This window comes from Cucurbita pepo, chromosome LG08 (genome assembly GCF_002806865.2).
Source record: "Cucurbita pepo subsp. pepo cultivar mu-cu-16 chromosome LG08, ASM280686v2, whole genome shotgun sequence".
NCBI lineage: Eukaryota > Viridiplantae > Streptophyta > Magnoliopsida > Cucurbitales > Cucurbitaceae > Cucurbita > Cucurbita pepo.
Window position 1 is genome coordinate 939,132 of NC_036645.1, and position 24,804 is coordinate 963,935.

Genomic DNA, 24,804 nt, shown 5'->3' on the forward strand with positions numbered 1-24,804 from the left:
TCCCGTGCTTTTTCGAGAGTCCTATACCCATAGACAAATGACCTGCCTTTTTGCTGGTGTTTCATAGGCATTTTCCTGTTTCCTAATCAGATGTTTGGACGAGAGTTATACTCTGCGAGGAGCCAAACAGGTGTATGGTCTTACCATTTGACCTCTCTTCCCGTGTGACTAGAAATGCTCAGTGGAGTTTCATGAGCGTTGCTCTGTTTCCTAATCATATGTTTGGATGAGAGCTATACTCTACAAGGAGCCAAGTGGGACACCTCGCTCAGTGACGTAACCTCTTATCTAAATCTTTTATGGATTTACTTATTAATTTTAGCTTTTTACGAGCTTATTTTATATATAATTGTTCGGTTTCGTAACATCCCAATGTGACGGAAAAACCCTAAACCCTAATTCTAAAGAGATGGACGATGAAAATGTTGAGCTAAAACCGACCAAGTTCATAATAAACAAAGAATATAATACTCATAGAGATAGCGTTTCGTACTCGTGGGATTATAATCTACTAAAAGAAACAAAAGAAAATGGCTGATCTGAATTTCTAAACATACCAAAAGAGAATTTTTCATCCATTTTGTTCATCTTTTGGTTCCTTCCTCACTTGCAATGGCACCAAGTCCTGCAGAAGTCCATTGTCTTGAAGCAAGGAAGCTCGAGACGACAACGATGGCGGTGGAACGGAAGATGGAGGAGGACGAGGACTCAAGAACGATGAATCATTTGTTAGAAACGGTTGCAGAGGGTTATACATGAAGGGTTGGCCGGGAACGTTGTGTTGGAACAGAATTCCGGTGGTGGCAACGTCGTGATCGGCAACGAGGCAATTGGTTGATTCCGATAGGATTCGAATGCTTCCTCGTGGCATTACCGGACTTTGGTGGGTGTGTTGGCCTTCGTACGTTGTGATGACGATTGAATGGTCGCTCGATGACCGTTCCACCCTCTTCTTCACACCGCATTGTGACGTCGTGCAACGATAATAACTTCTATATTATAAACAAAATACACCACATTTAATTTAAACTCGAAGTAAACAGTATTATATCATTATAAAAATTTACGAAAAAAACAAACCTAGGATAAGGACTGTTCTTCACGGCCTTTTGACCGTACTTCCTCCATCGATAACCGTCGTCGAGATGATCGATATCACTCTTTGTCATGAAAGCAAATCTCCGTTCTCTTTGCTTCTTCTGGTTCTTCTTTGGCTTCAACCTAAAAAACAGTAAAAAAATAAACAAATAAATAAATAAATTAATTAAAAATAAATAAAATCTCCACTTTTTTCATTTCTTTTTGNAAAAAAAAAAAAAAAAAAAAAAAAAAAAAAAAAAAAAAAAAAAAAAAAAGAATCATGAAGCTCAAAATTAGTCAACTAAATCAAATCAACAAAACCCCATTAATTACATCCATAATTTCCTCATTATAATCAACAAATTTCGAAAATATGAACAATATGATGTAAATCCCGAGCTTAAATTTAAAACGGATAATATTATATGATCGTGAAAATCAGATCGAGACCAGTAATAATGATCTCTTACATTTTGGAAGTCTTGTTCTTGTCGACCTCTTCAATAGGAGAAGCTTCATTGGAGGAGGAATTAGAAACGGAGGAAGAATTAGGCGTCGTCGGAGCATTAAGCACCTCGGAGGACTCCGGGACGGTGGAGGACGGCGAGGAAAGCGGCGGCTGAAGGGGGGGAGCAGTAGTAGAAAGCAAATCGAACATAGAAGAAGGATTATAGAAATCATGGAATCCAATCCCACCACCAAACAAGTCAAAAGAAGAAGAAGAACAACAAGAAGCTTTATGATCATCATCACATGGCAGGTCGAACACACCGGAAAAACCCGAACCACCCACCGGAAACTCGTCGGAAAACACCGTTTGAGAGTAAATTCCGGTGGAAGTAGCCGACCCCATCAACGAGTCTTCAAATTTTTTCTCCATTTTGGATCGATCGGAGNTTTGTTTTTTTTTGTTTAAGACATAATAATAATAATAATAATAATAATATTCTTCGTGGAAGAATGATAAGAGGAAAAGGAGAGTGTTTGGATTTGTGGGATTTTGGAGAACAGCTTGGGGTGTAAGTTTTCCCACCTAGGATGGTGACCTACAGGTGCCGGTAAACGATGGGCATGGAAACAAGATCGGTGTTCGCAATAAATGACAGACCACTACTGAAAAAGGAGACTTCTAAAACGCGTAGTTTTGACCGGTTAACCGGTTCCAGTGTAAACTAGATTCTATTGGCCGTGTACACGTATGCAAAAAAATAATTTTTTTTTAATAATATTATTCTTACGTGTCTGAGTATATATTTTTTAATAAATTAAAATTTTAATCGTGTCATTTGAAAAAATTTAAAATTTAATCCTTAAAAATAATTTTATTCAGATATTATTTATGAGATTTTATTAAATTATGAGGGTAAAATTGTAATTTCCAAAGCCTATAAAATTATTTTTTTAAAACCAAATTTACAATTTTTTAAAAACACATGCATAAATTATTTGTGTATGAATTACGCTATAAAAATAATTAAATTAATGTCAATTTCATAAATAATTATCTATAAATTAATGAATATTGTAATGATTTAAAAATATTTGTCCCGCATTTTTTTAATCGAGTTTAAATATTAAAAAATAAATAAATAGGGAAATATATGGTAATTAATGAAGTGTAATAACTATATTCTTTACTCAACCTAAAAATGCTTCCCCGTAGAATAAGCTTTCTAAATAATGTATTTATTCCTTAATTAAAACAATTAATTAAGCTTAACATAAATAAGCAAACGATAATATGGAATCAATAATTTTTATTTTTATTTTTATTTTTATTTTCAATTTTTATGAACCACACGTAAAATTGGAATTTGAGAGTTGTGTTAAATTACACTTCTTTAATAACTTTTATTGTTATCATCGAAACATAAATACTTGGTGCATTTTAATTTTTTTTTTATAAATTCAAAAGTATTTATAATTTAAATATTTTCAGATATATTATAGAAATACTCCGAATTTTTCATTTATTTCTACACTTTTTTAAATATTTATTAACATTAATATATTTTCATAAATAGATGACCATTTTTTTATTAGAAAAAAAAAAGCATTTCTTAGTTATAATAAAAATTTTAAAGTTGTAATAAAAAAATTATTTTTTCAATAAATAGCAAATAAAATTGGAAAAGATAAAGAAAAAGCCCTAATTGAAGGGGGAAAGAGGGAGAGTTTGGCACGTGCGGTTCCATGGAGGCGTGTCTTTCCGTGCCACTTGAAAAAAAGGTAAATATTTATTTAATAATTAATACATTTTGTAATTAATTAATTAATTAATTAATTAGCGTTAAATTAGATGGGCTTGTTCCAAGGAAGTGGGCCTTTGCCTAAAAATCCATGGCCCACAACTTTTCCACTAGGTTTTCAATGCTGCAAAATGACATTTATACCCCTCCATCAATTAGGATTTTTTAAAAGTAATTTAGGCTTAGATAACTCATAATTAACTCTATTTTGTTATAAAAATAAAAATTTTATAAACAGAATAATATTTTAATTTTGTATAATAATAATAATAATAATAATAAAAATATTTTAAAATTGGAAAAGTAAATATGTAAGTGAAATATGTTTGTTGGAAATAAAGTTGGCCAACTCCACCTTTTTCTTCACAATAATTTTTCAAGGACAGTCCTATTGAAACCTATATAAAGGACAGTTTTTTTCCCTCCACAATTATTAATATAAATATTTTAAATAATAATATTCTTATTTAATATATATATATTTATTTAATAATTTAATAGTTAGGTTATCGTCCTATTTCACGTCTGCCCATATTAGTTTACGTTGGGGGCTCAATACATGTGATGGTTCTAGATCATTCTAATCTCGTTTGTACTAGGTTCATGAACTTTCAACTAAAATGCCAAATGTGTCCTTGAATTTTCAATTTCTGAGTCTGATAGGTTCATGACGTATTTGATATGCAGTATACGGGAATTTAAACCATTGACCTTAAAAGAACGAGTACATGCGAACTACTGTTCAGACTACAGATTATCTTTTAATGTTAGTTTGGGATTATGTCGATCCACGTTGGATAAGCCCTAGCAATAGCTCGGGACTAATAAAACCCTAGTTTTGCAACTCTATATAATGGGTTAGTTGAGTTGTTATGTGTATATATATATATATATATATATGTATGTGTGTGTAATTAATTATTAATATAGTGAAACCTAATTCGTTGACTCTAATAAATTTTTCATAAATATGTTCAAATTAAAATAATTAAATAAATAAAAGCAGCGATAATTGCGGCATTTGGAAGCAATTCCAATAATAGTATTAAAATAATTTATTGATCAATTTAAAATTTGAATTCAAATAGAAAAATTCTGTTTATTTCAAGGGAAGAGATTTAGAAAGAGTCAAAGTCAACAAATTTTTATTTGGTTGTTTCGTTGAAATTAAATAATTAAAAAAAAAAAAAGGAGAGAAAAGAGAAGAAAACGCGTCTGGGGACGGGAAAACGACACCGTCTAATAATAACAAAAACGACAAGTAGGAAAAAGAAGGAAGGCGGTAAAGGGGGAATGTGAAAACGACATCTCGTTTTCCTTTTGGTTCTTCGTCCGACATCCCTCTAAATATTTTGTCCTTCTCATCAATGATTTGTATCAACGTAAGGAGTACGTTATTATTTTTAAATTTGTTCTTCATAAAAAATTAATATTAAATTACAATATTTTTTAAAAATATATAATTAAATTTTATATCTAAACATAATTTGAGCGTAGCAGATATGTAGCAATTTAAATAAAAACAATAATATTGTAACAACACAAACCGACCACTAGCAGATATTGTCATTTTTAGACTTTTCTTTTCGAGCTTCCTCTCAAGGTTTTTAAGACACGTTCTCATAGGAAGAAGTTCTCACATTGTTACAACAAAGGTTTAGTTTCCCCCTCCTCGGATCTCATAAAGATGGACCAAAATAAGTACAGTAAATTCTACGTTCTAAAATTCGAGAAAAAAAGGAAGCTAAAAGTTCGATAACCAAAATGAAATTTAAAACTCGGGTAAAGTAAATAAAGAGAGGGCCCGTCCTACCCGTTGAACCAGTAGAATCGTTTCACGAGTTTTATTTTCGATTAGAGATGAAAAGAGGGCTCTGTGCACTTTATCAGGGTTTGAAAAATAAAGTATTAAAGGTTGTGAAAGACATGTGAGAAGGAAAAAAAATGGTCATTTTAATTCAAAAAAGAAAAAAAAAACATCATTTTCTTCACAATGTCAATGCGATCAGTTTCTATTTTATTTGGTCGCCGCCACTTTATTATGCATTTTTTTGTGGGACATAAAAGGACCAAAAAAAAACAGCCCTTTTATTTATTAGGGCAACAGAATCTTTGACTATATTATTATTATTAGGTATATATGGATATATATTATTGCGTTGAAGTAATCAATTAAACTATATTTAAGTTGATAATATAAATTTATAAATATATTCTTTTAGAACGGGAGTTAATTTTGTTTTTAAATGTTTGATAAAAAGATAATAATAATAATAATAATAATAATAATAATAATAATAATAATAATAATAATAATAATGTTAAATTTAAAAGAAAATAAAAACTAATAAAAATGATGTATAAGAACCAACCATTACAAGAATATACAAAGAACACTTTTGTATTTGATCTTTAGCTTTAGCTTTTGCTTTTCTTTTCTTTCATTATAATTTTCTTTTTCTTTCTTTCTTTCTTTTTATTTTAATTAAAATAAAAATGAATTTAAGGGCTTTTCTTTTTATTAATTTATCTAAAAATACATTCTTTCCAAATATATATATATTAAAATTATGGTACAAAACTAGATTTTAGACTATGGTTTTTTAAAATTATTGTATTAAAATAATCGTCTTGAACGATCTTTTCAAAAAGATTGTTTAAAGGTAAAAAATTATGATTGCAACCATTATCTAAGTTTAAGATTAAATTCGATGAATTGTAAAAATATAAAACTCTGAGAGACTTATTCGAGTCATAATACAAGTTAATCCGAACAAAATTTAATTTTTTAGTGTTCGAGTTGAAAGTGACAAAAATGGGTAAAAGTTTGAGGTTTGAATAGTTGAAATTCCAATCTGTTTAGTTCCTCGTATGAATACAAAGCTGCTGAATCGAATCGTCGATTTCACTATTCAAAAGCGAAAACATTATTCCAAAAACTCATCTGAAAATTTATTTTCAAAAGTTGGAATCATTTTTCTGTTGATTTTTGTACTCTTCAGTTTCTAAGCTCTGAAAAAGTACAATAATTTTCAAACTCACCCATTGTTTTTTAACACATAACATAAGCTTCCAGATCTGCAACCCTTTTGAGGAGGCCTATCATTTTGTATGGTTGACCTTATTACACGACAAGCCGTCCTCCTATCTCGTGTTTCTTTTTTCTCGTTCCTGCTTTGCTAAACTCGAGCGTTTTTCAATTTCAAATTTCAAATTATAAGTTTCTATCTATTCAAAATCTATAGTTCGAAAAAATTGGGGTCTCAACCTTAAGTTATGATTTTAACTTTTAATTACATAATAAGCAACATTAAATCATATTTTTATCTGATAAGCATGAAACATCAATATTTTAAAACTACATTAAATCACAAATTAAAATTGAAATACATATTCATCAACCATTAACTTGAACATAACACGGCTCGAAGACGTATATCCTTGACCTCTAGATCAATAGGTCATCAATTTGAATTCCGAAAAAAAAGGGTAAATTCACTCGACTATCATAAAATATAGTTTAACGAAAAACATAATCTTTCTACTTTCGATAAGAAGAATCGAATAAAAACTTGTTTGAATTCATTTCCCCTTTTCCTTTTACTTTCACGGAAGACTAAACCCATACAAACCTAAAACCACTCGAAAGCGATTTTGAAAGCAAATACATAAAGTTATAAAGATGGGATTCTCAAAGCAAATACACCCTCAACCAAGTAACGTAACCGGGATGACGACCCGACGACCATCAACCCGAAACTTACAGCAGCAGAATCTAACAAATGTAACAGAACAGGCACACAAAAGCTACCTAATTTCATAACGAATCTCATCCTAGATATAAGCATCACTTTTGAAAGTGTAGATGCGATCAGAACCCATAAATAAAAAAGTTCATTTTTTTGATAATGACAATAAAGGAAAATTTTGAATGGCCTAATTCAGAAGGTATGTATGGATCAGGACGGTACTGCCAATCAAGAAATGGATTCTCCACCAACAATGAAATATGAGGGCTCGAAAAAAACTTACGAGCTTTCTACACTGGTGCCAGCTAGCTGAACTCGACGCTGATGAACATCCCAATTGTAAACACGGGCTATCGTCACCTGCTTAGAAGTTGTGTAACAAAAAAATTTAACAAACTGGAGATGAACTAAGCATATCACTCACTCTTAATAACAAAGATTGATCTACTTGTGCTACATGTAACAAAGTTGGTGTTGATTATGGATTGTTTTTTCTTTTAAGAAGTAACAAAAGATTTATGATTTTCAAATTAAACTAGAAAGACATTTGCTATAAATAAACAATATTTAGAATTGGAAATTTTTTCAAGTTGGTAGACGTAATAAATATAAAATTTCAAAGTTATGTTCATAAGACAAATTCAGTTTTGAGTTATGACTATGAATATTTAAAACAAGGTTGAATTGCCGTTAGAAACACAAAATTAAAAGTTTAAAAGACTATTGGACACTTCTAAACTTTAAGGGTTTACTGGACACAAGATTAGAAGATTAATGATTAGAAAGGGTGCAAGCATAAATTTCAAAACCTAAAAACCAAAAAACTAATGATTATCAAATAGGGCTAAGCATTTGGTCTTTGATTTTTTATAACCTGTGTCACTCAATTACTTACAATAATTTTTGACTTTCTTAAGAAAACATTTGAATTCTTAGCCAAATTACAAAAATAAAAACAAATTTTTTAAAACATCTTGTTCAGTTTCCAAACTTAACTTGAATTTTGAAAACATTAGTAATTACTAATAGACGACAAAAAAAAAAAAAAAAAACTAGTACATGGAACTAATACTTATAACCTTAATTTTTGAAAAACAAGAAAGAAAACTAAGACCCCACCCATTTGATACCTATTTAGTGTTTTGTTTTGCTTTTTTTCACATTTTCTTTCCAATGGTTTTCATCTTTCTCAAGGAAAGATCTGAATTTTTTAGCCAAATCCAAAACCAAAAACTTTCTTTTCTTCTTTCATAAGAAACATCAAGGGGTTTATTGCACAAAAGAAACCGGAACAATCTATCTACAGGCCAAGTGTAGAGAGCACCCCAAACAAAAATCACACCAAAAGTGCTTGTTCGCTAATAATATCAGGAGATCTTAATTACGGTTTGGTGTTTTTCTAAAACAAAAAATTAAAAGCTTTGGCTTGAATTTCAAAAACATTTGTTAAAAGTAGATAACATAAGAAAAAAAATCTAAGAGGTGGAAACAATGTTTAAGCTTAATTTTCAAAACTAAATGGTTATCCAATCAGGCCTAAATGATTATCAAAAGGACCTAAGATATTTGAATATCTTCCTAATTCACATTCAATTTCTGCAAATTCCAACCATCTTGACTCCGGAGTTGATAGTTAATAACACCAAATTCTGTCATGTCTAGAGTTTCCAAACAATGGGTTACGTTGCCTAGTCTTTTAAATGGAAGCGTTCACGTTGTTATGACTTCTTGAGCAGAAAATAGCATGATTGGTAATAATGTGAGTAAAAACACTCGCCGACTAGTTGAAATAGAAAGGGGTGGCTACCTGTGTTATTGTCACCTGGTCCCTCAAAAACTGTAGATCAGCAACAAGAACTTCTAAGCTCGCTTTAGCATTATCCAGGTTCGTCTGTAGGAGGGCTGTGGCCTGCACCAGCAAACGTGAAAACAGCCATAATCAGTGTCCTTTATTCCAAAATTGGATAAGACATGGAGAAAATGATTAAAGTGATCTTTTTGACCAGCATCTGTAACCTCTTCACATGAATAGTCCAGCATGACATTTGCACCAAGCCATAAACAAACTGACTCAGTTTCCTCAATGCGAGCCCGGGAATATATGCCCTCAGAGATCTCAAAATCTGCTACAAGTGGCTGTGCATGATAGCTAAAGATAAACAGATTGCTTAAGAAAACTCAAGTTTAAAATGGTTAAAGAAAGGAAATACCGCAACTTCATAGAGATGCTTACAATACTAGATCATTAAAAGTAGAAAATTATACCCTAAGCAAACCGACAAATCCACAAGCTACATCTAGCTAAGGCTGACAACAGAAACAGATAATCCTATACGTTTATTTTATCAATTAATAATTTTACAGTAAGCCCTAGTAGATTCTTATGTTTACACCCTGTAATTTTCTACTTTATCATCTTGCACTCTGAGCGCTGCACATAAGCATACGAACTTGATAAAATTCAGGAATAGTTATCCAGATTATAATTCATTAATGTAACCAATGCAACGGCCATTTTTTAAAATTATTTCTTCCTCTATTTTCAGCAGGAAATCATATGGGAGTAGCAGTCAAATAAAGTTGGTTTTTCAAGAAAACCACAAGACCGCACCAAANAAAAAAAAAAAAAAAAAAAAAAAAAAAAAAAAAAAAAGAGAGAGAGACAGAGAGTAGCATAGCCAATGGAGGCATGAGGAAATGGTTTGAGTCCAAAACACTTTTCTTATTGGTATAAAATTATAAAATATCAAATGGTATAAAATTTCATATTGGTATAAAATTATAAAATATCAAATGGCAAAACAATTGAACATAAATTTCAATATTAGACATGGGCCNGTGGAAACAATGTTTAAGCTTAATTTTCAAAACTAAATGGTTATCCAATCAGGCCTAAATGATTATCAAAAGGACCTAAGATATTTGAATATCTTCCTAATTCACATTCAATTTCTGCAAATTCCAACCATCTTGACTCCGGAGTTGATAGTTAATAACACCAAATTCTGTCATGTCTAGAGTTTCCAAACAATGGGTTACGTTGCCTAGTCTTTTAAATGGAAGCGTTCACGTTGTTATGACTTCTTGAGCAGAAAATAGCATGATTGGTAATAATGTGAGTAAAAACACTCGCCGACTAGTTGAAATAGAAAGGGGTGGCTACCTGTGTTATTGTCACCTGGTCCCTCAAAAACTGTAGATCAGCAACAAGAACTTCTAAGCTCGCTTTAGCATTATCCAGGTTCGTCTGTAGGAGGGCTGTGGCCTGCACCAGCAAACGTGAAAACAGCCATAATCAGTGTCCTTTATTCCAAAATTGGATAAGACATGGAGAAAATGATTAAAGTGATCTTTTTGACCAGCATCTGTAACCTCTTCACATGAATAGTCCAGCATGACATTTGCACCAAGCCATAAACAAACTGACTCAGTTTCCTCAATGCGAGCCCGGGAATATATGCCCTCAGAGATCTCAAAATCTGCTACAAGTGGCTGTGCATGATAGCTAAAGATAAACAGATTGCTTAAGAAAACTCAAGTTTAAAATGGTTAAAGAAAGGAAATACCGCAACTTCATAGAGATGCTTACAATACTAGATCATTAAAAGTAGAAAATTATACCCTAAGCAAACCGACAAATCCACAAGCTACATCTAGCTAAGGCTGACAACAGAAACAGATAATCCTATACGTTTATTTTATCAATTAATAATTTTACAGTAAGCCCTAGTAGATTCTTATGTTTACACCCTGTAATTTTCTACTTTATCATCTTGCACTCTGAGCGCTGCACATAAGCATACGAACTTGATAAAATTCAGGAATAGTTATCCAGATTATAATTCATTAATGTAACCAATGCAACGGCCATTTTTTAAAATTATTTCTTCCTCTATTTTCAGCAGGAAATCATATGGGAGTAGCAGTCAAATAAAGTTGGTTTTTCAAGAAAAAAATTAGAAAACAAAAAAAAAAAAAAAAAAAAAAAAGAGAGAGAGACAGAGAGTAGCATAGCCAATGGAGGCATGAGGAAATGGTTTGAGTCCAAAACACTTTTCTTATTGGTATAAAATTATAAAATATCAAATGGTATAAAATTTCATATTGGTATAAAATTATAAAATATCAAATGGCAAAACAATTGAACATAAATTTCAATATTAGACATGGGCCTTTAAGCAACTTTTCTTATTTCTTTTAAAAAGACTTTGAAGAAAAAAAATTCAACACAAGCACCTTTCTTCAGGAAAGCAAGAAACCGTAGGAAATCATTTCAATATGCGATAATATCATATAATGCAAATAATTTATTCATTAGGTGACCACATATCTCCAAGATGGTATAAATAACCAAAGCTACCATGGGAGACAAAAAGACGAACCTCACCAGTGGCTGCGTCCTTCTTTGCTTGTAAAGTAGCAACTATACCCAAACACTTCTTTATGTCTGGAATCTTTGCCTGACAGGATAGAAGGGTAACAGCAAAGGATGATAGTTAGGCCACAAGCAAAATTTATGGTTACGTAACATTTAAGTAGCTAAACATTAAATACTGCCTTTAACTATGAGAAAATACTAACTCTTACATTGACTTTCTAATCAAATACAAGTACACATTTTTAATAGTAAAGTCCCATTTATTATAAGGCGGGTGCCTAACTATGATGCTGAGAGCCTGAGGCAGATACTTTCTTCATTAAATCAAACATGCATCACCTACACACACAAGCCATGTACCTTAGCTTGCATCTGAATATATATAATCTAATTTCAGGGCTCACAAATGTAGTTCATGTTATCTGCCAATGATCATAGTAGAACTTGTAATTTCTTAAACTCCATCCTTTATAATCTGATAGCTCCTTAATTTAGAATGATTTTAATGTGTAAAATTATCAATTATTTAGCTTATACCCAGTTTGGATTCAATAAATGTGATGAATAGAAACAGTATCTGACAATATTCCATAACTTCAGCGTGAGATGATGAACATGTAAAAGAAAAATCTGGAAAAACAGAAAGAAAGTACCCTAAAATTAAAAAAATAATAATAAAAATAAAAAAAACATCAAACCTGCAGGTCCCTTTGTTGAGCAAGGAGTTTCATCTCAACTAACTTGTATTGCTGAAGTCTGCATGAGATATTTGCAGAGTATAATAAAAAAAAGGAAAACAGGGCGTTAAACTTAAGAAACAAATATGAATATCTTCCCGCATGGACCCTATTTTGTAAAGCGTAGGAAAGAGTTGAATAAAGCAACATTTATTCGCTACAATCGACTAACAATTTTCACGTGTTCGAGTGCAGAGAGAGTTCCATGATTCACATCAAGTACACAGTAAACTAATCTAAGTCATGGAAACTAATGCATGTAAAGCTCTAAGAGATACACTCAAAAAAGTCGAGGAGCTCAAAAAGATAGCTCTAAATCACACAAACTGAATCCAGCAACAACACAAACTGAATCCAGCAGACTTCAACAATGATGTAACTCTAAGAAAACCACAAAAACGTAAATTCTAGAAAGTTCGGTTCACTCTCAGCCACTAGAAACGAGTAAAGTTCCAAAAAAAAGTAGAGCTGCAATACGACGACTAAACAAACAAATTCAACTTCACTAACACATTCATCAAGTCATGAACACCTTAATTGGAGCCTACAACTTAGAACAGGACTTCAAAGTGTCAGAAAACAATAATCAAGAACTCATCAGTACATGCTAGAAAATCACAAAAAGTGACAGAAAGCAAGACACAAAATAAAAAACATCAATAGACAAGAACTACACCGACATTTCCGGATTTGAATCAAGTAAAAGTAAAAATAGAACGAGAGAGTACCGCTCCTGGAGAAAAGCAAGGGCGGATTGAACATCGAGGCCTAAATTAGAGAGATAGATACGAACGTCCTCCACGAACTGAGCCGCCGGAATTCCTCTTCTGTCACTGACAACGGTGCCGGAAGAAGAAGAAGAAGAGGAAGACAACGTTGCGGTAGCCATTTCCGATTGGAAGAAAAACCCAAAACCTCCACAGAATAAAAATCAAAACAACCAATAAATTTCTTTTCTGGAAAATGAGATTCAGCGACCCAACTTGTGCGAGAATGAAGATGACTAAAACGACGTCGTAGAGATGTGTTTTGCCCAATATCTAAATGGGTCTAAATGATTTGGGCTTGGGCTGCCACCGCAAGAAAGATTATTGGTTGGGCTTAAGGCCCAATGGATCAGTTTTTGTGGATTTATTTTTATAATAATTTATGAATAGAAATTAAAATAATTATGAAAATAATACCAAATTTGGTATCACAAACTTCCTTCTTTTATCGTATTCATAATAATCATTCAAAATTAACTTATATTTAATTTTATATTTTTAATCCGATAAATAAGTGGACCCGAGTTTTAGTTGAATAAATCAGTCGAGAAATTTGACTAACCAACCAAAACCTACAAATTGACTAACATTAATTGAATTTAAACGTGTATGAAGGAGAACTATGTGAGATCACACAATGTTTGGAGAGGAAAATGAAACGTTTTTTTAAAGACGTGAAAACCTCTCTCTAACTTATGAGTTTTAAAATCTCGATCTAAAATTAAAAGGGAAAGCACGAAGAACACAATATCTGCTAGTTTTGGATCTGAGTTGTTAGAGTAATCAAGAAAAATGAACGAAATTGGTTGACCTTATAAATTATTTTTTTATTAGTATGGTTGTTGTTCTTATTTCTATTCCTAGTTTTTTTTTTATTTTTTTTTTTATATATTTCCGTTGCTTAGACATCTCTAAAATCGAAAAAATAAGATAAATATATAGTAAATATCAATTTAAGCATAGTTCAGATGAATTGATACCATATTTTGATCGGATACACATTTTTTCTTAAATATGTTATTAATGTTGGATTTAATTTTTCAAAAATTTAGAAATTAATGAATGAAATCCTATTATTATTTTTATTATTATTATTTAGTTAGATTGCATGTATTGGTTCAAATATTCTTATGATTGGGTTTTGATATTATCACCCAAAGATCAAAGATTTCAAGATAACCAAAGGCAACTTGTTTGACTAAAGTTCTTAAATTATCTGAGATTTTGGAGAAAATGGTGGCTCCTTCAAATTGACCAACAAATTATATATTTTTTTAATTACTTCTTTTAATTTTAGATATATTTTTTTAGTTAAAGACATTACGTCTACCTTTTGCATATATGTTCACAAGCTATCGAACTATCGACATTAAGTCTAAGTTAATAGTTGCTTTGTTGTGTCGATATCCGAGTTTATGTAAACTCGAACTATCATCATTATTTTTTTTTTCCAGAACATAGAAATAGAAAATTAATCATCGACCAAACAAGATGAAAATCTGTAAAGGAGAGGAGCGATTAAATGCAAAACTACCGACTCCTCTTGAAATTGCATTATTGGAGCCGAGCCAAGAACGAGCGTTTGTGGACACCCACCACTTTTATACTTACGTTTAAAATATTTAAAAAATTGAGAACGTTTAAAAGAAAAGAAAAAAAACTCAATTATTAAAGATCAAATATATAATTAACGAGATGTAAAATAGAAAAGGTTGAAAATTGTGAACTGGAGTGAATATTTAATGTAAGGAAATGATGGGCGGCCCAATTTTTTTATTCAATCTTTGAACGGTTTAACTATGCTTGAATTGGTTAATATTAAATAATGAAAAAAATAATATTTAATATTTTAATTTAAAGTTTAATTTTGGAAGCCAGGAGCACGATGAGTCACCATTTTCTCTTTTGTTTGCTTAGGATTTTTAGTGGGGCCAGCCACTTGACCCATCCACGTGGGGTTTGCTTTTATTTATTTATTTATTTATTTAAAAAAAGAAAAAGAAGGAAAAAGAAAAGGTGTGGTTTTGAAGAGGGTTTTGGCTTTACCGGTGGTGGCCTCACTCACTCACATGGGAGAAAAAGAAAACGCATNTGGGGGGGGGGTTTTGCTTACGTGGCCAAACCTATACATAAATGGGTCCCACATGTTGCCTTGTGCCTTGACATGTCACATGCACCTTCCTCACTTTCCTTTATTTAAAGAAACTCATTCTATGACGTGGACAAATCAATCCATTCAATTATGAATTTTATTTGAAATGAATTGCGTTTAAATAAATAAAATTTGTGTTGTCGGTTCACGAATAGGACACATACGAAATGAATTTTTATAAGAGCTTTAGATACTCAGTTATACTAAAAAGTTGCAAGGGAGAAAGAAAAAGGAAAATGTACCCGACCAGAGATGTTAGTAAACGCAGCTATTAGGCCCTTTGTCATCGCCAACGGAATTGGTTCATGAATTTTTTAAAACTAAAAGAACCAACCCAAAATTAAAATTATTATTAATTTTGTAAAGAAAAATATATTTAACTATTTAGAAGGTAATTTTAGTAAATCTTAATTAAATGTTTGAAAATAAATAAATGTTTCAAAATTTTGAATAAACCACCAAAACTAGTTGATGAATCAACTCAATCCAAACAATTTATAAGGGTTGTTAGGGTTGAAAAAACTTCAACCCGAGTAATTGAATTAAATCTAAAAAGAAATGTCTAAATCTGAATAATCCAACTAGGAACCCTCCTAACTAAGTCATATTTATTTATTTTTCTATGAAAAAAAGCATGCATTTTTTTTTTTTTAAATTAATATCTTCAATTCAAGTTCATAATANGTTTGCTTTTATTTATTTATTTATTTATTTAAAAAAAGAAAAAGAAGGAAAAAGAAAAGGTGTGGTTTTGAAGAGGGTTTTGGCTTTACCGGTGGTGGCCTCACTCACTCACATGGGAGAAAAAGAAAACGCATNAGTTATACTAAAAAGTTGCAAGGGAGAAAGAAAAAGGAAAATGTACCCGACCAGAGATGTTAGTAAACGCAGCTATTAGGCCCTTTGTCATCGCCAACGGAATTGGTTCATGAATTTTTTAAAACTAAAAGAACCAACCCAAAATTAAAATTATTATTAATTTTGTAAAGAAAAATATATTTAACTATTTAGAAGGTAATTTTAGTAAATCTTAATTAAATGTTTGAAAATAAATAAATGTTTCAAAATTTTGAATAAACCACCAAAACTAGTTGATGAATCAACTCAATCCAAACAATTTATAAGGGTTGTTAGGGTTGAAAAAACTTCAACCCGAGTAATTGAATTAAATCTAAAAAGAAATGTCTAAATCTGAATAATCCAACTAGGAACCCTCCTAACTAAGTCATATTTATTTATTTTTCTATGAAAAAAAGCATGCATTTTTTTTTTTTTAAATTAATATCTTCAATTCAAGTTCATAATAACCAAATAAATCTAAAAAGTTATGATTATAAAACTTTTTAACCAGGTTAGAAACCCATTAATTAACTTAATGCATCCTATAATTATAAGCAATACATAATTGAATTCATTTTTCTTCTCGACAATGCATCCTATAATTATAAGCAATACATAATTTATTTCCAAACTATGAATTTTATGCGTTGAGATATTGACATGATTTAAAACTACTCCACCCAATTAGAAATTATATTATAGATTAATTAATTTTTTTAATGTCTGATTTTAAACAGAAAATTAAATTTTTTTCAAAATTATAAGAAAATTTTTAAAAATCCAACCGACCTATACAAACTAATATATGTAAAACAAAGAAAAATCAAGAAAATAATATATGTGGTTTATGCCGATTACGGGAAGGGGGGAAAGGAGAAATGAATCTAGTTTTGCAAACTGAAAAGATCTTATGAGAACGCACCCATGATTTGATCGACAGAGCTTCTTCACGAGTAAGGAATTTCAAGATTAAAGAGCCCAGATTCAAGAACAAAACGATAATAAACAGAGACCCCCGCCAACATTATCTGAATTTAATTTTATCCACATTCCCATACGAAGATTTTAAAAATATACTAAGAATTGCACGCAGAAAATGCAAGAACTCGATATATATTCATATATTGACACGAAATTACATGCAGAAGAGAAGCAGAAGGAGAGGAAGGGGATTTTTTTTTTTTTCCTTTTATTTTCAATTATTTTCTGGGAAGAGAAAACTGCAGCCGGTGAGTGTGTGCTAATCAGGTAGAAGAAGGTTGGGAGATGGAAGAATCCATACCAGGAGAAGACGAAGAGCTTGAAACCAGGTTGAATATGGCGCTCATGACTCGGATCTGCATGTCCAGTGCGGGTATGTAATCAGTTGCTTCATCCAGAATCACCGGCAGCGGTTGCTTCCGGCAGCCGGGAACCAGCCGGCCGAGAAGCCGGACTTTTCTCTGTACAGTAGGTAATCCCTTCCCTTTCAACCGCAAAACGCTAACTCTCGGCTTCTTCGTTCGGCTGCTTCCACTCACACGCGCCTTCTGCCGATTGTGCTTTCGAAACTTGAGCTTCAGACGGTTCGTCAAGATTGCTCTGCTCCACCTACTTCTTCCTTTCGCCGTCATCGCCAGAACCGTATCCGCCGCCTCCCGAACGGCTTGGCCACGCCGTGGCATCTCGTTCGGCGCCGACGGGGAATAAGGAGAACTGATCCTGACCTGACTCAAGGCGCGCAACAGCTTCGACGAGTAAATTTGATGCTGCGCTTGCGATTTCCACTTCAAGTGATCCTGATCTTGACGACCGTCCTCCCTCGCCTCTTTCTTCTTCTTTTTCTTTCTGGACGAATCACGCGATCGCTCAGAACTCGCCACAGGATTCAGAAACAGAGACGACGCCATTAAAAACCACACACCGATCCAAAATTCAAGATATTGTCTCACTGCCGCAACTACCAAGCTCTTTCTTCCAAAATGATTCCACACCAAATCCTGTACGCCACTACCTTCCTGACCTCCCAGATCAACTCAACTCAACTCAACTCCTCCCTAACAAAAAAACAGAAAGCACAAACGTAAATTCACCGATTCAAGAACACTAAAACAAAAAAGAGAACAGTTCAACTTCCATTCCGCTTCATCGAAAACATCAATCAATAAACCACAAATTCCACATAAACAATCAACAAAAACAAGAACAAACAACCAAACCAAATCCAAAGAAGGCAACACAACGAAATCAAATCAACACAAGCAGTGAATGAAGCAAAAACAATCACGACGAAGAGCAAAAACAAACAAAACAGTCAGAGAAGAACGCGAGAATCCAATAGGACTAATACCTTTCACGCCGGGTCGGAGAGAAATGAAATCGGAATTCCAGAGGACGGTGGCGTAGAGATAGAGAGAGAGAGAGAGAGAGAGGCAGAGTTAGGAGGAAAACGGAACGGGAGAGAAAATGAAGTTTCGGAGAGAAAGCGGGAACGGTGAATAGAGAGGTTATAAAGAGAATTAAAAAGATAAGAGCATAATTTTCTTAACTTTAATTAATTTTTATATATTATGATAAGATGAAAACTAAATACAAAAATTAAAGAATATTATACAAAAATAGCAGAAAAACTAATTTTGGTATCTTTTTCACTTCACATCATGATCCATCACAAAACTTTGACTTTGACTTTTAGCGGTTTGGCCCGTTATGGGTACCCGAGATGACCGAGGTGCCCGGACAATTAGTTATGGTGAAAAAGCTTTTAAGCCACTACGCTCAGGCTTGCATGTGGCCCTATGCCCCACTGCTGCCAGATCCCCCGCCCCATCAAACTTCCACTTTAAATTTAAGTCTCTCCTACTTTATTATTCTTTTTTTCCCCTCACAAAATAATAATAATAATAATAATAATAATAATAATAATAATAATAATAATAATTCATTCAACCCTTTATACTTTGCTTCGTTTAATTACAACTCAGCTTTCAATTTTCAATTTTGCTATATTACTTCTTATCCAACATAAATTTTAGTTTTATATCTTATATATCATATATTTTAAAAAAATCTAAAAAAAATTAAAAGTTAAATAACCTATCGAATATTTTTTAAAGTTTAGAAACTAAATAAACAAAAAACTGAAAGTTCGAGAATGTTCAAAAACAAACAAACATTACGATAATTAAAAAATTTGAGTATCAAAGATCCCAATTAAGCTCTGTAAGTGTAGGAAGGACAGTTGTTGATGAATCGAAATATTAAATATTTTGTGAATGGCTCTCCCTAATACAAACTATTAAAATTAGGAAATAAAATAGAAAATCATAAAGTAATACCTGCTCTTAGAAGAAGAAAAAAGAGGTCCAAAAGAATGAGAATATGAAAAAAAGAAAAGAAAAGGGAGTATTCAATATCGAATGTCGTATCATTTATGGCATGCTTAGTTAGATAATTAAAATAAAATGGTAGGTTAGTTGATGTCACACTCAATAATGTGATACAACTAACAAATTGTTTTCTATCACAAAGTTTCACCCATTATGTAATAGAGAGGTTTAATCATTGAAGAAAATGATCTTAGTAGGCACCAATAAAGCCATTAAAAGTGGGATTTTCATATAATATATTCAAAATTATTGCAAGTGTCATAATAAATTATCTCAAAATCATTTTAACTAGGAAATTATATTTTTTAGTCCTAAATTTTTGATACCCATATCTTTTTACCCCTATAAAGACATAGCATGTGTATCAAACAAATAATGATTGATCTAAAATAACTTGACGAGTAACAATAAGAAAAAAAAAAAGATACTTGAATAAAATAAAGCGACACATTATACCAAACTAGTTCAACTACATTAGATTACTCAATCGAACAATTTACTTTCTCTTATCATGTATCGAATCAACCAATATTTGTCAAATAGTCAGTAAACGACGATATCAAACATAAAACTAAAAGGGGAGGAATAAAAGATAACCCAAATGGATCAAATATGAGAATCTAAAACAATAAAATTGATCTAAAATGTAGAGGCACTCCAGAACCAAAATCTTGGTAAAATTTGGTTTCCCTAGAAAGAGGCTATGAGGGGAGGCTAGAAAGGTAGGGAGTGGGCGAGGCAGGGGGAAGGAATCAAAGATGAAGGAATTAGGGTACCACTAATTGAGCAAGGGTGCTATAGCATAATGTTTTGTTTCTTAAAATTAATTTAATTCCGTGCAATGATTATTGGTAGTGGAGGTGGTGATAAAAAAAATAAAATAAAATAATAATAATAATAATAAGAAGGAACAATAAAGTANTTTTTTTTTTTTTTTTTTTTTTTTTTTTTTTTTTTTTTTTTTTTTTTTTTTTTGAGCCTTCCAACTCGTATTTGTTGGTGTTTTGGAGTTTTCCTACTTTAAAAGATGTAGACAGGCATGCTCCACATTTCCTGCCACTACCACCTCTGTCCTCTTCCTATATATATATATATATTTATTAATGGAATGGAAAGGAAAGGAAAAATATTCACGAACAACTGCTTTTTTGCTTTGTTTACCAGTGTTATAATTTTCAAGAGGTCCAGGTCTGTGTGTGTGTGTGTGTGTGTGAATTAGGTAGAATACAAACAGGTTGGCTTGGCTTGGCTTGGCCTACCCCTGTTTTCTCCAATTTCAAATTTCAATTTGCATTCGGGTCCAACTCATTTGGTTGATATTGCTACCCCATCTATCATCATCATTTCAACATAATGAATAAGAATTTGGCTCCCCTTCTATAATGGTTACTTCTTCTGGGATCGAGAAAACTCGAAAACAGAAAAGTCTGAGAATAATAATGTTGGGAATCAGTTCCCGGCTTCTAGGGTATGGTGGAACGAGTTTCAAAATGTTTGGGCATAAAAGGATGTATTAGATATTGTTCTCGTTGGGTTTTTCCTTCCGAGCTTCCCCTCAAGGTTTTTAAAACGCATCTACTGGGGAGGTTTTCATACCCTTATAAAAAATATTTCGATCTTCTCTCTAACCGATATGAGATCTCACAGAATATACTCATAAAATTCACATTGAAGGAATCTACGGGTGATTTTGGTATGATACTTGAGGTGGCAAGTTTTTTTTAGCTTTAACTATTTTCTTTGTGTTTTGTTAAATTCAGAAATTTATTCATTTATTTTTTATATTCACGAGTGTTCGGGTCAACTTGCACTCCACTGATCTCATCGGACAACTATCTAACCCCGCAACATTTATTACCAAGACTACTCTAACAATATTAAATTCTAAGTGGGTGCTCACTATGATTTGAACTTATTTTCATGAAGTCTACGGTATAATGTTTGTGTCACCTTGTGCGACTAATTTCATAGTGCTTAACCTACATTTAGTTTCAAGATTGTCTGTACTACCAGCCTCAAAATTTGGGGAATGAGATAACCAAGATATATGTTTTCAAATCATTATGTTTTTGGCCAATACCTAATCCCCAGAGTCTTCACAAAAAAATCATTTTTGCTATGTGTAATCAGTACACTTTTTGAAGGCAAGCCGAATGAGAAACCTAAAGAAATAAAGCTGATAAATGAACTTACCTAAAAAGATGAAGAGGCATCATGAGGTGCCAGAGAGACTGCCTCCCTTGGGTGAAACACTACCACAGCAGCTGAAAGGCAAAATGAAATTCATTAATCAGTAAGGACCATTTTGTTTTACGAATAATCAGATGTGAATCTATATAATATCTTGATTGTGGTGGTGGTGGTTTGGTACTGTCTCCATAATTGGTTCAATGGGTGTAAAGGAAGAAAAGATTGGACTATGAATTGTAAATCAGATACTCACTAATATCATAGAGCTGAACTGTAACGATCCAGATCCACCGCTAGCAGATATTGTCCTCTTTGAACTTTCTCTTTCGAGCTTCTCCAAAAGGCTAAACGCGTCTGCTAGGGGAAGGTTTCCACACTCTTATAAAGGGTGGTTTGTTCTTCTCCCCAACGAATGGACATCACATGAGCTGTCATTACATGGAGATGAACTTAATTACCTACTGCAATGAATGATTTACAATTGAAGGAAAGACTAAAGCAAACAGTACGAGAACATTCAACTAATCGTCAATTCAATCAATAATTCAAAGTGCCAGAAGGCAGCCATGGGAAGAAGATATAGTTGCATACAGTCAAGGACTAATTTATCAATATCAACCCTGCTGCTTAATTGATACTACTGAAATAAGCTCAGAAACAACCAATCTACATTATCACATAAAAAACTCAATGACCCGAAAAATTCAATCAAACCCTATCCGAACCATTTGAATTGAGTTGGGTAAAATTTATTTTGATTCAAATAAATTGAACCCTTTGGAGATAGATTGGTTTTAGGGTTCTTACAAAATTAATCATCTTATTCAACCAACTCTTTTAGATACTTTTTCCTTCTCCAATAATTGCTAAGAACAAATTTGTCCAAATCTTTTGAGCCTTATTTTCCATGAATAAAATATGATAATGAACTACTATTCTTAATCCGAACTTTGAAGATATGCTAGTTCATTCAAAAGATACTCTCTTTTTTCTTTTTTTCCTAATCACATTTTAAACTAAATAATCTAAACAATCAAAACCAAACTAGCCAAATAGTACATGGTTGGGTTGGGTCAAGCTCGGGTCTATCACTTAACTAGAGGTCATCTGAGTTGACCTCACAATCTCTCTTTCAACCCAAGCCAAGCTACAAACGCCCCAAGTCACAGTAAACAGAGTTCATAAGTTTTAAGTCAAAATTTATGAGGACTTCTTGGATCTATAAGAATTCTAAAATGCTTTCCAACTTTGTTTAATAATAATTCCTAATTCATGGAGTATTAAGCTTACAATCTTAATTCAAAATTTAAAATTAAATAGATAGATACTTAAGGTACTAAAATTTTCACTATTTCGTCTACATATTTTGTAAGAAATAATTCTAACAACTCAATCCAAATAATTCATGTTAGATTGAATGGAGTTCATCAGCTAACTAAGACCCTTTGGATCAGAAAAGTTTTCAACCTAACTGAACCTATACCAATAAAACTGATGTGAACTGGTCACCCAATAATCTTATTGTATTTTCAGATACCCAACACAAAAATAAAAAATAAAATGCCAAAACAATCCACTTTCTATCCTGATTCTTGCCTGTAAAGGTTTCCATTATCTACTTTCCTTTTCAGTGCCAGAAGGCATCATTTTCATTGATTCTACTTTCCAATTCACCAAAATGTATTCGAATTTTACATAAGTTAAAATAATGTGCAGGTTGACTTCTTCTGCTAGGCTACCAATTCCTTTGATAGTGGCATTTGTTTGGGAAAAAAAGGAAAAACAGAGAGGGATCAGAAAAAGGTTTCCATCTGCCAACATTCAGGTTAGTTCAACATGCATTAGCATGTGATGCGCTACTATACATCTTGATGGGTAACATTTAATCAAACATTCTGTTACCCAAATAACGTGTTCTAAGAATAATCATTGTTTTTCTTAGAACAATAAATCTATGATACGGACGATGGAGGAAACAAATATGGAAGTAACGCTCTTCAAACAACATATTTTGTCATATTTTGTCATACCCAAGCTCAATATACGGTGTCTAGACATGTCCATTATAGAGCAATGCAATCAAATCTATGACGCTAGAATTTTAATTTGCAAATGTAAACAAAGGAGTTAATAAGCGAATGCAAACATAGACGCTACTAGGAACGTCACAGCGTAATCAAACTTGTACTCTACTAATTCACCGGATCTATATTCATGTTCACAAGTGTAGAGTTCACAAAAATAATATTAAGATCAGCACAACAACTTGGCAACTTGTGATGGCAGGAAAGTAGACGCGTAGACAAAAACATGAAAGAAATCGGAAGAGAGTTCAACGCTAGACCTTCTGAACCCCAATTTTAAAAGGAAAGCGATCGACAGAGCAAAGATCCAACAAACACTACATGATATTTCACAAATAAAAGTACGACAAACCTGGATTTCCCTTCTGGCAGAGGATTCATTTGAGAGGATCTCCATCAACACATCCAGAAGCTTCAGGGATTTGGAATCCAAAACAACCGAATTCATGAGCTGAGAACAAGTTTGTTTGAGAAAATCTCCCACTAGAGGAACCCACGTTGGTCCATTCCATTCCATTCACATCAAATCAACGACAATTCGTTGAAATACGAGCAGCACCTCCTTGTAAGTGGATAATCACCAGGGATAGAGACAAACCAAATGGAAAGCAAAGCTTAGAGCCCTGGAACAGAATAATTTATGATTTCACGTTGAATCAACATTTGGCTTCAAAATAAATTCATGAAACCGAAGGATCCTGATAATCTTTTCTAGTAATCCACAACAGCAATGGTTATTGCAATGAACTTGAAAAATTAAACAACTCCTATCCAATAATCTTTCGTAGCTACTTCCGACAAAATAAATAATTACAGAAATTTACTCAAACATCAGAGAGAGACTCCGAGAGCAATCAAACCTGATGGAGACCATATCAATTCATTCAGCTTCCAGTCGAAACATTCGTCCAACTCTTCAGCTTGATTAACGTCCAATCTATGAAAATAAAAACCACGGATTCTTGTAAAATATCAGCCACCACTTCATCAAAAACGTAATAAAATGCAGAAATGGTATGACTTTCAGCTTCAGCATAAGGTTAGATGTCTTTGCTTTGGGCTTCTGGCATTCTGGAAAAGGCGAGTATTCTTTGATTATAAACTCCATTAGCATTATATTTTTTTAAATAAATATTTGGATAGCCTCAAAAAATTTAAGCAAATTTTCCTTTAAAAAACAGATAAATCTAAACTTTAATTAGATCAAATA

General features: G+C 32.4%; 3 protein-coding genes and 1 long non-coding RNA gene across 4 annotated transcripts; all 4 read right to left on the reverse strand.

Annotated features, from left to right (window-relative positions):
• Nucleotides 1-429: 429 nt before the first annotated feature.
• LOC111800686 (probable WRKY transcription factor 48) lies at nucleotides 430-1,970 on the reverse strand. The gene is made up of 3 exons (XM_023684493.1): nucleotides 1,551-1,970; nucleotides 1,081-1,221; nucleotides 430-992 (listed from the first exon to the last, which is right to left on the reverse strand). The coding sequence occupies exons 1-3, from the start codon at nucleotides 1,958-1,960 to the stop codon at nucleotides 572-574; spliced, it is 972 nt and encodes a 323-aa protein (XP_023540261.1). The 5' UTR covers nucleotides 1,961-1,970; the 3' UTR covers nucleotides 430-571.
• A 4,924-nt stretch (nucleotides 1,971-6,894) lies between these two features.
• LOC111799613 (probable prefoldin subunit 3) lies at nucleotides 6,895-13,173 on the reverse strand. Its single transcript, XM_023683024.1, has 6 exons — nucleotides 12,922-13,173; nucleotides 12,155-12,212; nucleotides 11,461-11,538; nucleotides 10,451-10,570; nucleotides 10,242-10,343; nucleotides 6,895-7,438 (listed from the first exon to the last, which is right to left on the reverse strand). Exons 1-6 carry the CDS (start codon nucleotides 13,080-13,082, stop codon nucleotides 7,358-7,360), a joined length of 600 nt encoding a protein of 199 aa, XP_023538792.1. The 5' UTR covers nucleotides 13,083-13,173; the 3' UTR covers nucleotides 6,895-7,357.
• Nucleotides 13,174-17,049: 3,876 nt separating this feature from the next.
• LOC111801167 (transcription factor bHLH147-like) lies at nucleotides 17,050-18,424 on the reverse strand. Its single transcript, XM_023685166.1, has 2 exons — nucleotides 18,282-18,424; nucleotides 17,050-17,988 (listed from the first exon to the last, which is right to left on the reverse strand). Exon 2 carries the CDS (start codon nucleotides 17,839-17,841, stop codon nucleotides 17,197-17,199), a length of 645 nt encoding a protein of 214 aa, XP_023540934.1. The 5' UTR covers nucleotides 17,842-17,988; nucleotides 18,282-18,424; the 3' UTR covers nucleotides 17,050-17,196.
• A 2,586-nt stretch (nucleotides 18,425-21,010) lies between these two features.
• On the reverse strand, nucleotides 21,011-24,700 carry LOC111801169. Its single transcript, XR_002816090.1, has 4 exons — nucleotides 24,455-24,700; nucleotides 23,947-24,217; nucleotides 21,764-21,938; nucleotides 21,011-21,584 (listed from the first exon to the last, which is right to left on the reverse strand). It is a non-coding gene; the product is annotated as an uncharacterized LOC111801169 (long non-coding RNA).
• Between the last annotated feature and the right edge of the window lie 104 nt (nucleotides 24,701-24,804).